The sequence below is a fragment of the Protopterus annectens genome, chromosome 1.part1, assembly GCF_019279795.1.
Source record: "Protopterus annectens isolate FY-2018-M chromosome 1.part1, PAN1.0, whole genome shotgun sequence".
In the NCBI taxonomy this organism is placed as follows: Eukaryota; Metazoa; Chordata; order Ceratodontiformes; family Protopteridae; genus Protopterus; species Protopterus annectens.
In genome coordinates, this window is record NC_056726.1 from 1,159,008,998 (window position 1) to 1,159,025,748 (window position 16,751).

The 16,751-nt window shown below is 41.2% G+C and overlaps 1 protein-coding gene across 2 annotated transcripts in view; it reads right to left on the reverse strand.

The window, feature by feature from the left end:
* Nucleotides 1–2,669: 2,669 nt before the first annotated feature.
* Nucleotides 2,670–16,751, reverse strand: part of CACNG8 (calcium voltage-gated channel auxiliary subunit gamma 8) — a 659,572-nt gene continuing 645,490 nt past the window's right edge. For both annotated transcript variants that reach the window (XM_044080431.1, XM_044080440.1), the window contains exons 4-5: nt 5,085–5,225; nt 2,670–4,050 (exon numbers count right to left, since the gene is read on the reverse strand). In XM_044080431.1, coding sequence (XP_043936366.1) covers nt 3,452–4,050; nt 5,085–5,225 — 740 coding nt within the window. In that variant the 3' untranslated portion in view covers nt 2,670–3,451. The remainder of the gene's footprint in view (nt 4,051–5,084; nt 5,226–16,751) is intronic.

Genomic DNA, 16,751 nt, shown 5'->3' on the forward strand with positions numbered 1-16,751 from the left:
TAGCCTTAAGCTCTGAGTGCCTGGGCCAGGATACAGACTTACAAACACCTCTGTCATACAGTGTTAAGGTCAATTCAAAACAAACAATTATTCTACACAGCATTTGGGATTCTTTACATAGCCAAGAATTATGGCAGCACTTCATAAACTATACTGGACTTCAGCAAAATATGCACACTGCCACACCAAATGCTGCAAAACTAATTCAGAGGAGACTAAGCTTTCAAAACTACAACTGACAAATTCCCAAAAGAAGTTGCAATCTGTCTCTAAAACTGCATGTGACTTTACTCAAAACGTGTGGTACTATGGGCATGATTCATAGACAAGTTTCTTAGTATGCAAATCTATGCAGTGCTTTGTACACAGTGGGCAACCATGTCCTGACTCAAGGTCAGCAAATGTCAGTGTCATATAAATATGAGGTAGCCGTAGGGCATGGCGTATGCTAATGATATCTATAAGTAGTGGGTTAGGCTGCACTATTAGAATGCTTGTGCAGTAAGGATGTCATAAAGCACCTCAGAAAAACAGGACAAAATTGCACAGTGGAATTGGAATATTTCTAACCTGTGCATGTTATCAATCCAAATAAGTAGTGGTGCATGTAGATATGGCAGTATGGGGCTGTTTGTCTGTGTGAATGTGGAGGGGATAGGGACAGTGTGTTAGTGGGTCTGTGAGGGTTTGCACATAAATTGTTGTTAGAACTGCATGTGTGTTATTTGTGTTTGCATATGCAAACATGAGTACATGCACGTGTGTGTGTGTGTCTGTCTGTTTGTCTGTTTGTCCCTTTCGGTAATACTGACAGCTGTCCCAGTGTTCAATGTATTTCTCTGAGTCTACGTGTGTGTCTGTCTGTCTTTCTTGTTGTCCCTTTCTGTGATACTGACAGCTGTCCCAGTGCTTGATGTCCTTCTCTGAGTGTGCAGCACTCCAATCTTGCTGCTGATCAGTTTCAAGCTAGGGCGAGCAAGGAGCTTAATGGCATCCTGAGGGTGATGCTTTCTAACTTTAAGCTGTCTTTTTTTATGACTTTTCAAAGATACTGCCCCTCTTTTACATTTGCTGACCTCATCTGAGGGCTACTCCTCTACCTGGACCATGCCTCCCCTTAGGGAGCATTATCGGTGAATGCCACCCATACCCTGCTAGACCCACAAATACCAACAGGTAGGGTTTTATTGCTTTACACCACAGTGCAAAGCTGTGTGTGTGTGTGTGTGTGTGTGTGTGTGTGTGTGTGTGTGTGTGTGTGTGTGTGTGTGTGTGTGTGTGTGTGTGTGTGTTTGTGTTTGCAAGGATTTCAGATCTTTATTGTCTCTGTTACAGGAAGAGAATCTGTACCTCTGAGTGGTTTGCAAGTAGGCACTAAACAGACACCATTAATTCTTTTGTCTTAGGGGCAGAATCTGTGCCTGTGTGATCTGCAAGTAGGCACTCAACAGACCAGTGTGGAACTGTTAAGTTGAGCAACTCATAGTCAGGCACATTTCCCTGAAATGAGATGTTGCCCTTGTGGGAATGTGTCTGACTATGCATTGCAAAAAGGCACAGCAATGCAACTCAGCAGATCAGTACAGTGCAAATTACACCATGGTTCCAAATGTTTTTAACTCCCCTTTCTATGTTAAAGCATCTTTCAAGAGAAACCATCCCCATAAATTAGAAAGAAGCATATACTACTACAGCATGCAAAAGCATACAGAACTATAACTGTGACACACACTCCCTTTGGCTTTGCTTTACTGCAATGCATTATAAGCAGTGGGGGATTAGATTTGCAAAAGTTGTATAAAAGTACGCGGCTTGCTATGCACTAGTAGAACACCAAGGAAATGGTGTCATATCTATTTACAAAAGTCATTATTACCATTTAAAGTCTGTAGCTGCTATCTGGCTCTAATTCTCAGGTAACCTGATTTTTCCCAAAATGTGCAGATATCTGCTGAAAGTAAGGAGAATGTGGGAGAAAAGCACTGCAGGAAAGAAACTAGCTTCAGCTGAGTAACAACGGACACTTAAGCAGCAGCATCCTAAATTCCCCCAGAAACATTAAACAACATAGACGAAAAGAGAAAGTTCCATTATATCTGCTGTTTTGTAGTGAAATAGCCCTTAGGAATATTTAATATAATAAGATGTACCATGTCCTTTATCTAGTACATTAAAGTTTACCATTACCCTGAAGCAGGCAGAGATAAATATGGCTGTTCAGATTCTGTTATATACACAACATAATATTCAGATCTGTGAGTTAAAGCCTTATATAATCTTGTTGCAAAATTATCACCAAGGATGGTGGCCAGAATGGCACAGAGAATACAGAAACAAAAAATATAAGATCTTTGTATTACAGGGAAGGGATTATCAGTCACATATTCCATTTAATGAATGGTTTAACTACCCCCCCCCCCAAAAAAAAATTCTGTGGGTGTATATTTTGGATGAGAAGCCACTATTTCTGACTCCTTGCACTGTACAGGCCATTTTTGTTTTCTGCAGCTTCTATTTTCCCAGGCATAGGGAACTTTTCTCACTGCTATACTCTACACTGAAACACAGTATTAGGAGAGACAACTCTAGACTGAGATACAGTAAGGCACCCAGATGCATGCAACCATATAACAGATATGACAGAAATTACTGAACTAAAAGCAGTAATATATGTTTGTTTGTACATCTTTACTGAAATATGAGACAACCTAGGGTGCATTACAATATTTCAGAAAAAAAGTAATTAAATTCAGTCATCAGAAATCTTCTCAAAGGACTACGCATTGTGTAACAGCACTTACTAAACTGGCGCTGAAATAAATTGAAACGTTGTAGAAGATTGTCATTCACTTATGAAAGAAGAATTGTCTAACAGTTACAATTATACATGTTTGAATTTCTGGTGATGAAAACCTGTTGCCTCTGCTTCCCAAGCCATGTGATTACGTACACATATAGTAAAGTTAGAAGAACACATCTTGAAAGGTGAGTGAAGTGATACCTGCCATAATGATTTAAAACTGCTTTTCAGTGGCTAAACCTGGTTCACTAAAGCAGTCATATTTTCTTCTGATACAGTTTATTATGTAATCAGTGAAATTCGCACAAGGATGAGATGGATTATAGTACAGCGCTGCTTTTCAGGACATTGACAGCATTCAGTCTTGCCTTTTACCTGACAGTGCATCTGAAAGAGGACACATCATCATATGAGATACAACACATTATCCTGTATTCTTGTTCAGCTTTTCCAATGCTTCCAAAGCTGTGACTGAGGCACTACTGCAGATACTCTGCCTTAGAATGAGACTGATGAGGCCAAACCATAGGGTAAAGGGGTAAGGAGCCCCTAAAACAGTATTTTAGAAAAAGGAACTGGCTTTTACAAAGTTTTTTTTTTTTTTTCTTACAGGCATTTTTGCCTACTTTATTTTCTGAATGTGTTATTTATCTACACTGGTGTTGTCTTCCTGTTCAGAGTGTTGGTGTTGGAACTCTCCTTGGCAGAGACCGAAGTGGGAGCAGAAGTCGCAGTAGGTGTAGTGGTACCAGCAGCAGTAGCAGCATCCTTTGGGAAGCAGTTGTGCACTTGCAAGAAAGTATGATCCCTCTCAGAGTTATATAAGTTGCTGATAGTAGCCTTAGAAGGATCTCGCGATAAGGTGTACATCGAAATGTCAGTGGAAGGTGGGGCCATGCCATATGGTTTAATCCCAACAGGAGAGGCATCACGAGATTGAGATGGCTCTGTAGAGCGGGAGCTAGACCTAGATCGTCTGCGGTACCGGAAACGATAACTGGGCAAGCGCAGAATTGCAGATGAGTTCTTGATTAGCTCAGTGCGCGATTTGCAACGAGCTTCTTTGTTCTTCTCAATGTAGATATTCACTGCCAACACTCCAATAGTTTCAGCGATTATAAAAGAGAGGCCACCAAAGTAAAATGACCAACCATAAGAGTAATGACTCTTTTTCTCATCGTCTCTTTTGGTACCAGGGTCTCCTGCATTAGCAGATATGTAGACAATTACTCCAATAATGTTGCTGAGTCCTGTGGATAAAACAGCAGAAGGATGGTGAGTGCAAAAGACTTACACAGGCTTCTCTAAAAGCATAAGAAGCAGATGAAATGAAATGGAGCTTATGGAGTTAACTGTTTCCTCTCTACTGTGTGGGATAAGGACTTAAGGGACATTTCATTAAGTCCTCATACCCAAAACAGTAGGTAAAGATTTGCCCAGTATACATTCTATACATTCACCACATAACATCACTACATAGCTGTGAAAGGAACAAAAACAAATGAAAGAAGTTTGTCAGCTGATGCTAGCCATTGGATAGGTCTAAATAAGGCTGACATATTGCAGAAAACTGTGTGTATGCGTGTGTGTGTATGTGTATGTGTGCGTGCGTGTATGCTTGTTAGTGTATGCTGGTGCATGTGTGTGTGTGTGTGTGTGTGTGTGTGTGTGTGTGTGTGTGTGTGTGTGTGTGTGTTCGTGCAAGTTTGTATTTGAAAGATATTACCAGAAAATCTACTTGATTAAGATGTCTTTACATTACAGAGAGGAACAAATATCAGTTTATGAATACAGCTGTGTAACATGTGATTAGAATACAATTTCTTTCCCCCTATTGTCAACAGTTCTGTGGTGAGAGGAACTGCAGTGAAGGGGGGACAATAGAAAAGTGAAGGGGGGACAGTAGAAAACAAAAGGTGACTAATTGGTCATAAATTAGGTTATAGGTTCACTCTAGAGGAATACAAATCCTGCTTTGTGATGACCAGGTACTAAGCATGGTATGAATATTAAGGTACTAAACAGTGAGGTGGAATCCAGAGAAAACAGAACACAACCGAACCAGTGTACACACACACACACACACAAAGTATACACACAGATATATACACACACACACACAAAAGTATATAAATGTATGCATGTACACACACACACACACACACACACACACACACACACACACACACACACACACACACAAGCACACCGGCACAGGCTCATGTGTACATGTACAGACTCACACCTCTCACTGAAGACCGTTTTTCTTTCTGAATTCACCCACCTGCTGCTACAAAGAGGATTCCAGCTCCAAGGATGATGTTACGTTTGGTTTTGTAAAATCGACTTGTGGCAATGCAAACTCCTCCAAGGAGCAGCAGTATGGCACTGAGGATAGGAAAAATACTGGAGGCTCTTACGACCCCTGCAGGGAGAAGAAAAAAATGGAGCAACAGGATAAATCAAACATATAAAAAGGAAAAACGGTAAGTAAACAGTGCTTTCGTCTTAAATGCATGACATTGATACATTCTTGTATGTATTTGATATTTATTTTTGAAAACCTGTACTTCATGTTTACATTTCAGTGGCATTACTTTATAGTTTAATGAAAAAGTCAGTATGAACATGTGAAAAGTCCACTGAGAAGCCTATAGGATCATCTAATGTGGTCAGGATTATGCAGCAGGACCTCCACACCTCTGTCAAAGACCTCATCTCCACCTTTTGTGTTATGCTCGCCTTAAAAGTTTAACTTTTTCCTAATGCAATATTGCATGTGTCATCTCCTTTCATACACTGTACACTCAGATAGAATGTGTGCTGTGCATTTAGAATTAAAACTTTGTCTTTCCTTGGTTCCTGCTTTCTTCTCTCTAACCTCTAATCACTCCAACTGAGAAAAACACAAGCAAGTTCACTAGCAGATAAGCAAATTCTGTCATCCTAACAGTATGGTTTTGTGTTTTACCAACTCATACAATAGATAACAGAATACATTTAACAAACTTTTCTCATCCTCATAATGTGGCATTTTATATGTGTATATCTCATATGTATATAGCAGTATGTATGTATGTATGTATTATATGTATAATTGCACTGTACTTAAAACATAAGCTTGTATTTTTGCATTTTATCGTACTTTGTTCTTCACTAAATGCAATCTGCTTAGTTCTTAATCTTACTCATACCTCTCAGCCATTCAGAATTTCATAGAAATACAGATTTTTGCCTTATATATTTGGTCTGTACTGTTTTTTCAATGTTTTTTATTTCTGACAAATCATTGAGGACTGAAATCATTAAATAATGACATCTGAGTTTCAGACTTCATATACTTCAGAAATTGCATATCAACAGAAAGCCTAATATTCAATCAACTTTCAAAGAAAAATTCTAGCAACTTTCTAAGTTTATAATAGTAGCATTTAAAATCTATCCCTGTTTGGGCCTTTGCCCCTCCCCATTAGTTTTGGCTTTGTTTTGATTTCTTATGCTAACAGGCTGACAGGTTTGATCTTTCTGAATCTTATCATCATGTACTTATTTTTACCATTTACTTATTCTGTATATGATATTGTTAAGATGCTAATGTAGTTTCTGTTTTTTAAGTTTCAACTGCATATGAAGAGGGTCAATAGACAAGCCCAAGTACCCAGTCAACAAACAACAATAAATAAATGAAGTTGTTGTTCTACTGTTTCTTCAGTGATACTTATGTCTATATTCAAGCAAATATTTGTCCTTATGAATCCTATCTATAAAGTTTCTATCAACTGTATTTCCTTTGTTTATTATTTTGATAGGTTTGTGTTAATTGTTACCTCCTCTATGTCATGTAAATTCAACTAGCTTCTACTATGAGGGGATGAAAGTGAATGCACTGAGGATCAGGATCTCTGAATTGCATCCATCAAAAAAATCCTGCCAAAAAAAACTTTGTTTTTTGCAGGGGGAGCCCTCCTGGACCTAAGGCTGCCACCCCTCTGTTTTTTTTCTGGATTATCCAGAAATCAAATTGATTCTCCGGTAGTCCGGAAAACACTGTACAAACTCCGGTATGATGTTTCAAAAAGGAAACAGACTATCGGAGTTTGTAAATCAGCTGATTTACTATGCTTTTTTTTTTACAGAAAAGCATAGTAAATCAGCTGAAAGGAGGGAGCAGGAATGGAAAAAGAGGGCATTCCTCACCGAGTGATGTTATTGTGACATCACAAAATGGGCGGGGTGTGGGGGTGGGCGGGGTTACTGATTACATGAGGGGTGTGGCTTTACTCCTGTTTTAGCCAAGATGAAAGGTGGCAACCCTACCTGGACCCCCTGAAATAATATAAACCAATGCCACAGTGCACCAACTCAAAGAAGTAGGAAATTCAACAAAAATAGAATCACTTCTGTAACAACTTGATAACTTGCCAGCAGTGGATTTCCTATTGAGGAACTCTGATTGCCGACAAGTTGAATTTCAGGAAGTTGGACTTCAGGAAGTTGATGCTTTAGTGTTAACTCTTTGTCCACCAGCAGGGTAATGATTTAGTTATGGACTGTGAAATGAAAATAAAATCCCACCTGCACAAAGAACAACTAAAGAGCTTATGATGAAAGCAATCACTCACTTTGCAATCAAGTGTTTTACTTGTTGTATATGCAGTTTTTATTTAACTGTATTTACTTTGATGCCTTTTACTGAGCCAGTAGATTGTATTATATTTAAATAATGAAGATTTCATTCCTTGCCAAAGGTTTTGGTGAAGTGTAGCTGTTGAAAACAGCAATGGCTCTAAAATGGTACAAAACACATCACATGCCACACCTTCTACTTTGTGTCATATGGCCGCACACACGTTGGCAGTGCATTTTCATTTACCATGGGTAGGCCTTACAAAGACTCAGTACTTCTGATAACAGTAAATGAGTTTCAATTGTCCTAGTGTTCTGTATGAAGTCAACAAGTACAGCAAAAGCAGTAACACTGCTAAAAGCAATGCTTACATGGAACATATTCCCTGGGTAAATTTATGTTAATACCTATACACATTTGAATAATGTGGAATCACAAGCATTAAAAGAATTAGTAGCAGCATAGGCACAGATGGAATGGATGTAAAATCTTAAAAATAAAATTAAAAAAACTGCTACTGAAATGGGCCTCTGTAGTAAGCCCCTGTAATCCTAGGATCATATGAGGTTACTAGGCTAATGGCCCCAGGGCCCTTACAAGCATAGCCAAGTTCAACCCATGCTCCCAAGGGTGTCTGGTTCAAGTCGACACTAAAACCAGCAACAATTGCCCCTGTCCAAGAGAGACACAGGTGGAAACCCAGGGTGAATTGCTGGTTACCCATCCGATCATCAAATTACACTTTAATAGAACCAAAGAGAGGCTTTGTTTAACATGAATAGAATGTTTGTTTAAAAGGTGGAGCAACCTCTGTGAGAAAAATCTGTCTCTCCAGCATGCTCTATTGATGTCACATACCAGGTTAAGGTATTTTCAGTGAGTGACCTGTGTGCCATTTGACTTGCAAATATGCCGCATTTCCATCAAAGCTGGTTCAGAGATTGCTCTATATGCAAGGCACAGGTCACCTCTCAGCAGTCTGTACAACACAAAGTAAAGTGACAATTATTTCAGTCTGTACACATAAGGCAGATCTTGAAGACCCTGAATTTTCTAAGGAACTTATGTGGTCTATCTAATTGCTGTAGGTGTTTGGAAATGAACATAGCAAAGGGAGTGTTGTACTCTATTATTGGCCTGAAGAGGGAAGAGAACATGGGGTTAAAACTTATTTTTTTCTGGAGGCAATGCCCTTACTTATGAGATGAGCAATTATAAATTGCCCGTCTTAGCACTGTGGAGACATGTTGATTGAAGTTAAGGTTGTTGTTAGGGTGTGTACCCAAATCTCTCACCACTGACTGTGTACCTAGGGCACTGCTATTGATGTTGTAGTTTGCAAGAAATTCACCCTTGCCAAAGGGGATGCTATTGCATTTTTTTGCATTAAGTTTAAGATATTGGCTTTAGCACAAGTCATTAGTCTGCCTAAGACCTTCTTGCAGGATGTTGACATGGCTAGGGATTACGATGATTGTTCCCAGTTTGCAATCAGCAAACTTTGTCAGCCACAGTCATTTAGTTTTAACCTGTACTTCAGAGCGGTAGATTGCGAACAGTATGGGTCCCAGAACTGGTCCCTGTGGAACACCACTCAATACGCGTCTGCTGGAGGAGGTAGAGTTCCCTATTTTGACTGTATGAGTTCTATCACTGAGCCAGTTTGCAACCCACCTGCCAATATATGGATTGATACTCAACTGAGTGAGCTTCTCAATAATCCCTGAGTGGGGGGTTTTGTCAAAGGACTTGGTTAAGTCTAGCTAGGCCGTATGCATAGATATGCTCTCATCTAGGGCTTTGGTAACTGTCTCAAAGAAGTCCACCAAGTTAATATGCATGATCTCCCCTAGACAAAGCCAACTGGGTGAGGTCGAGCATATGGAGATTTCCTGTATCTTTATTAATAAGGTCCATGATGATTTGTTTCATGGCCTTGCAGATAAGGCTGTTCAGTCTAATAGGTCTAAAATTCCCAGGGTCCATGGATTCACCGCATTTGTGCAAAGGGATGGCGGTAGCTGTTTTCCATTCTGCTGGGATGAAGCCAGTGCTTAGCCTGTGATTGAAAAGCATGCTCAATAGTGATGTTAATTCCTGTTTTAATCCATGTAGAACACAGCCAGGGATGTTGTCTGGTCACGTAGAGGCTGTGTTTTGGTCTTGGAGAGGGCATTTAAGACCTGCTCCTCAGAGATACTAGGCAGGGGACAGGTGTTAGGGATGCTTTGGGGTATACAGGGTGGGGATTGGGGAGTGAAGTTTTCACTGAACCTGTCAGCCAGTAGCTTTGCTATATCCACAAGTTCTATAGATGTAGTACCATTAAGTACGAGCTCAGGGAAAATCTGACCCTTACCTTTGAGGTTACAATGTAACAAAAGACTGTCTTGTGGTTATCCTCAGTTAGGGAAGTTAATCTGGATTCGTAGTTAGCTTTGGAGGACTTCACTAGGAGTCTTATTAGCTTTATCAAGTTGAGGAGGGAGTGTTTCCAGTTTTGTGACCTTTCCTTCCTACACTTAGACAGCAATTCCTTTCTCCTATTCTACAGCCTAATAATGACAGTTGTCCAACAGGCAGGTTTGTTTTTCCATGAAGATCTTGCTTTGGTTCTATCAGGTATGACAAAGTCAATACTATTGTACAGATGCTTGCATAAAGCATTGGTGTATAACTAAGCATAGGTATCTGTTACAACAGTGTGAGGAGAAGCTACAAAGCTATTTATGCTGTCACATCTGCGCACTGGCCCAGTAATGAAGGAGTCTCAGTCATCACCACTAGCACCAGTGAGGGGCGTGCACATTGGGGGGATAACAAGTACACACATAGTAAAGTACAATTTAACACCAGTGAGGGGCGTGCACATTGGGAAGGATAACAAGTACACCCACAGTAAAGTACAATTTAACACCAGTGAGGGGCGTGCACATTGGGAAGGATAACAAGTACACACACAGTAAAGTACAATTTAACACCAGTGAGGGCGTGCACATTGGGAAGGATAACAAGTACACACACAGTAAAGTACAATTTAACACCAGTGAGGGGCGTGCACATTGGGAAGGATAACAAGTATACACACAGTAAAGTACAATTTAACACCAGTGAGAGGCGTGCACATTGGGAAGGATAACAAGTACACACACTGTAAAGTACAATTTAACACCAGTGAGGGGCGTGCACATTGGGAAGGATAACAAGTACACCCACAGTAAAGTACAATTTAACACCAGTGAGGGGTGTGCACACTGGGAAGGATAACAAGTACACACACAGTAAAGTACAATTTAACACCAGTGAGGGGCGTGCACATTGGGAAGGATAACAAGTGCACACACAGTAAAGTACAATTTAACACCAGTGAGGGGCGTGCACATTGGGAAGGATAACAAGTACACACAGTAAAGTACAATTTAACACCAGTGAGAGGCGTGCACATTGGGAAGGATAACAAGTACACACACACAAAGTACAATTTAACACCAGTGAGGGGTGTGCACATTGGGAAGGATAACAAGTACACACACAGGAAAGTACAATTTAACACCAGTGAGGGGCGTGCACATTGGGAAGGATAACAAGTACACACACAGTAAAGTACAATTTAACACCAGTGAGGGGCGTGCACATTGGGAAGGATAACAAGTACACACACAGTAAAGTACAATTTAACACCAGTGAGGGGCATGCACATTGGGAAGGATAACAAGTACACACACAGTAAAGTACAATTTAACACCAGTGAGGGGTGTGCACATTGGGAAGGATAACAAGTACACACACAGTAAAGTACAATTTAACACCAGTGAGGGGCGTGCACATTGGGGGATAACAAGTACACACACAGTAAAGTACAATTTAACACCAGTGAGGGGCGTGCACATTGGGAAGGATAACAAGTACACACACAGTAAAGTACAATTTAACACCAGTGAGGGGCGTGCACATTGGGAAGGATAACAAGTACACACACAGTAAAGTACAATTTAACACCAGTGAGGGGCTTGCACATTGGGAAGGATAACAAGTACACACACAGTAAAGTACAATTTAACACCAGTGAGGGGTGTGCACATTGGGAGGGATAACAAGTACACACACAGTAAAGTACAATTTAACACCAGTGAGGGGCGTGCACATTGGGAAGGATAACAAGTACACACACAGTAAAGTACAATTTAACACCAGTGAGGGGCATGCACATTGGGAAGGATAACAAGTACACACAGTAAAGTACAATTTCCCTTAAGAGCACACAGAGATTACAGTCCATCTGAGGTTGGCTTCTCCCTTTCTCTCCAGATCCCCAAAAGACTCCCCACTGGCACAGCTATAGGGTCCAATTCTCAGCCTAGTGGTCAAGCTAAAACCTCCAGCACCCTCTCTGTCCAATCAGTGCTTCGTGTCACTGCCCAAGTAGCTGACACACACACACTTTAAGATTTGATTTATATACAAATACACAGACACTCCTGGCGAAGGCTGGCACAGGTTCTCCAGCTGTCCCCTTTCTGCCCAGCCTATAAGGTAGTACCAACTGCCTCCAACCACTAATATCAGCTACTATAAGGCCCTTCCCAAAAGGTGACCAATTTCACTATGTAATGTTACTGTTATCCAAATAGTAAGTTTGACTGAGGAGCAAGAGTATTGTAGTGGCTTGGAGAGTATCTTCAAATACATGCAATGTGCTCTAAGAGCTTAAAATATCTCTACATAAAACAGCCACAGTTGAATGGTTTAAAAATATTTAGTAATAACTAATAAAAGCACAAGACAATACTCCTCAATTCAACACAGTGCTAACCAAGAGTTCAGAAATCATAGGAACATTAAAACAATATTATAGGATATTCTGACATAAAGAAAACAGGTAGACTAATCTGGCAAAATCCCTATCTAACTTTACTTACAGAGCAAAGCAAGTGCCTTTGAGTTGTCAGATCTAGATCAAGAAACAAAATGCTCAGTCTTTCTCTCTGAGAAAGTCTTAAATTGATGATACCCAGTACTGCTGAGTCATTTTACATTACATCATTTTTATCACTTCTTTAGTTCCCAGTCTAACAGAAACTCAAAATTTTAAAATCTCTTTGATCTTGCAGCTGCCAGGAAACCACATCAATAAAAGACACTTTAAACATGTAAAACCTTAGTAATTATCTCTTAAGTTAAGACAATAGAAAGAATTTCCATTCCAGACATCCTACTCCGAGCTTGAGATCAAACACAGTTGTAATTCTTTACTTAACAGCTTTCTTCCAGCAGGGTGAACTGTGGTTACATTTCTGAAGCTCAGTACAACATATAGTTTAATCATAACATATAGTTGTTGTTACATTTGTAAACCAAGCCTTTGGATTATATTAATATTTACAATGACATAGAAATATCTACAAAATTCTATTAAACAACAGATGGGGCAAATATTTGCCCCACTCCCTCTTAAACTGGTCTGCAAATGCTCGTAGCATGGACTTGATTGTAGAATTTAACCTCTCAACAAGATCATTAGTCTGTGGATGGTAGAGGGTGGTCTTCAGGTGCTACACCCCACAGTACTTCCACAGACAAGTCAGCAGGTCTGACATGAAATTGCCACCTCTGTCAGTCAGTATTTCTTTTGGGAAACCTACCCTGCTGAAAATTTCTAACAAAGCATTTGCCACCTTTTCTGCCTCAATGGAGGACAAAGCCACTGCTTCAGGGTATCTTGTAGCATAATCTTCTACCACTGGGATATACGTTTTCCCTGTGGAAGTTGAGGAACTACAAATTCCATAGCTAGTCTCTGAAATGGCTCTTAAATCACAGGCAAAGGCATGAAAGGAGCTCTCATCTTGTCTCCTGCAATGTCTACCTTTTTGCACTACTCACAGGTCCTGCAGAACCCTGTTACATCTCTGGAAACTCCATAGAAGTACTGCATAATACATCTCTTTGTATGTTTTATGGCCATATGACCTGGTAAGGGAATTTCATGGGCTACGGCTAGAAGTGCCAGACAGTAGACTCTAGGTACTACCAACTGCTGTGTTCTCTCACCTTCTAGCCCTCCCTCAGTGGTCCACTCTTTATACTGTAACCCTTTGTCCCAGTATACAGAATCCCCCTTTCCTTGAGAATCAGGTGCCTCACTAGGTACCTGCCTCAGGCCTTGTAATGTAGGGTCTGAGAGCTGAGCCTGTCTCAGCTCTCTCTTTGTAACCCTTCCCAGCTCCCCTTCCCCAGCAGGTCTGGCATCTTCTGACAGTGGTGCCTCACTGTTAGCCTGGGTACTACTACTCACCTCTGCCCTTGCAGTAACTCTTTCCAAAGGACCATCAGTATCCCCAAGCAGCTGTAACTCACCTCCAGTCTCACTGCTACAGAGTAGCTCCCTCCCTGAACTAACCACCTCACCAGTCCTGGCTGCAAGTATGCAGTCTGACTGGGTATCTCCCAAGCTACCAGACCCATATGCTTGTCTCAAAGCCTGACTGCTTGTAACTGCATGAGCAAATGGTACTACATTAATAACATCATTCCATATCAGGACATATGCAGGGATATCCTCAACCATACCTACTTGCTGGCTTCCTTTTCCACCGTCCAAGTCAAGCTGAACCCTAGCCAACGATATGTGGAATGGGGTCCCTCCTAAAGCTCTGACTCAAGTAGACTGCCCAGGCAAGTAGTCCTCTTCTGTAACCATTGCAGTTTTCACAATGTTTATATCAGAGGCTGTGTCTCTCTTAGCAATGGCCTCTTTGCCATTCACTACGATAGGATATAACCTCTGGTGGTAGTTTGGTACACTTTTTGTCTTAAGACAACCTACTGTTGGCATTTTGTCCTTCCCAATTACTGTCTCCCTCACCTTTTATTCCCCACCTTGCTTCCGTGGAGATCTATATGTCACATGGCCCCACTGGCTGCATTCAAAACATTTAACCCTAGGTCCTGGATGTGCACCTGGACAAGTGTTTTCCCCTGCTACTGGCAGATACTGTTGTGGCAATCTGGGCTACCCACCATGGGTTCCTTTAGATCCATGAACAGCACTGGGTGTCTCTTTCCTGTGCAGTGATGCCCTGCTTGCTAGGTATATGTATCTCTTCTTCCCCAACTCATCTGAAGTAGCACATTGTCTGTCAGCTAACCAGATCCTCATGTCCTCAGGCAAAGTGCTAAGGGCTTGCTCCCTCACCAAACGGTCTGCCAGCCCTTCAAAAGTGGTGACCTGACATCCACTCACCCACCTATGACAATATTCACACACACACACTTTCATCTGCCTTACATCTATGCTTACAAAACTTTTTCCTATAAGCTTCAGGTGTTAGCTTAACAAATTCTAGCAACAATTCTTAACAGCAGTATAATCAAAAAATTCACAATCAGATAGTTTAGACAGCACAGTTACAGCTTTACCATGGAGTAAGGGGGTCAGGAACCGTACCCAGAGCCTTTGGTCAACAACATACTGTTTATATACCCTCTCAAACATATGAATTTAAAAATCAAAATTATCCCCTCTGTAAACTGTGGAAGAAATTTACTGACATTTTGTGCTTCTGGGGTCCAGTTGCTCCCTTCCCCATTACCTCGATGACTCTGCTGAGAAGTCAGCATCTCCTTTTCGTGCTGCCTCTGCCTCTCCGTCACCTTCTCTGAGAATCCAGAGGTAGCAGTTTATCATTCTCCTCAACCTGTAGACATCTCAGTCTCTCTACTGCTTCTGTTTCCAAATGCCTGGCCTCCAACTCAATTCTCTTTAGCTCCATATGGATTTTTAAGTCCTCTGCAGAAAGGGTGAGCTGTCCCTTCTCTGAGTGTTTTACATCTCCACGGCCAGTCTGATCATCCTCCTGGTTGCTATTCTATGATGCAGCTGTAACCAAAGCTGCAATCATGTCTGCTTTAGTCAGGTTTCCATGCACCAGTCCTTTAGCCTGGCACATCTCAGCTAACAGACTCCTTGTCAGCTTACCGTACTCTTCTGCTGACATGCTTGCCTGCTCTCACTGACTAACTAAGCTAACAAAAGAAATAAAACAATTGTAATCTGAACTCTGAATATTCACTGTGTAGCTCATTTGGAGTAGAAAAACGCCTTCAGTGATCACTGTATGCAAGCTACAGGAATTCATTATCCACACCACTACAAGCCATTTAGTATGTGATGTAGCTAACTCACCACTATCAGACAATTGATATTTGATGTGTATATTCCACCACAGCCAAACAATTAATATCTGGTGCCCATGCACTGGCCCAGTAATCAAGGATCCTCAATCCTCATCACGAGGGGCATGCACATTGGGGGGATAACAAGTACACCCACAGTAAAGTACAATTTCCCTTAAGAGCACACAGAGATCACAGTCAGTCTGGGTCTGGTTTCTCCCTTTCTCTCCAGATCCCCAATAAGACTCTCCACTGGCATAGCTATAGGGTCAAGATTTCAGCCCAGTGGTCAAGCTAAAACCTCCAGCACCCTCTCTGTCCAACCAGTGCTTCGTGTCCCTGCCCAAACAGCTAACACAGAGACACACACACACACACACACACACACACACACACACACACACACACACACACACACACACACACACACACACACACACACACACGTTAAGATTTGATTTATATGCAAACACACAGAGACTCCTGGGGAAGGCTGGCACAAGTTTTCCAGCTCTGCCCCCTTTCTGCCCAGACTATAAGGTAGTACCGACTGCCACCAACCACTAATATCAGCTACTATAAGGCCCTTCCCAAAGGGTGACCAATTTCACTGTGTAATGTTACTGTTATTCAAATAGCAAGTGTGACTGAGCAGCAAGACTATCGGAGTGGCTTGGACAGTACCACCAAATACATGCAATGTATTCTAAGAGCTTACATTATCTCTACACAAAACAGCCACAGTTGAATGGTTTAAAAATATTTAATAATAAATAATAAAAACATACCAACATGAAACACCAAAGGCGGAGGTGTGTCCATATTCATTAAGGATATCCACACCTCCAGCCTAGTTGCTCAGCATAATGCATCCGAGGTTATCCAAGTGCAACTAACTCTGGGCAAAACTGCAATCCAAATTGTAACTTGCTACAGATCCCCCACCATGCCCCAGGATTCCTACTCGTCTTTTCTTGATATACTGGAAAATATTAGGGCTCAAGCAAACACCCTAATAATGGGCGATTTAAACTATCCCACCATTAACTGGGAAAACTACTCATGTACCAACTCCTTCGCTCAATGCTTTCTGGAATTCATAAATTCCAATGCCCTGGATCAACTTATCCACACGCCCACCAGGGGAAA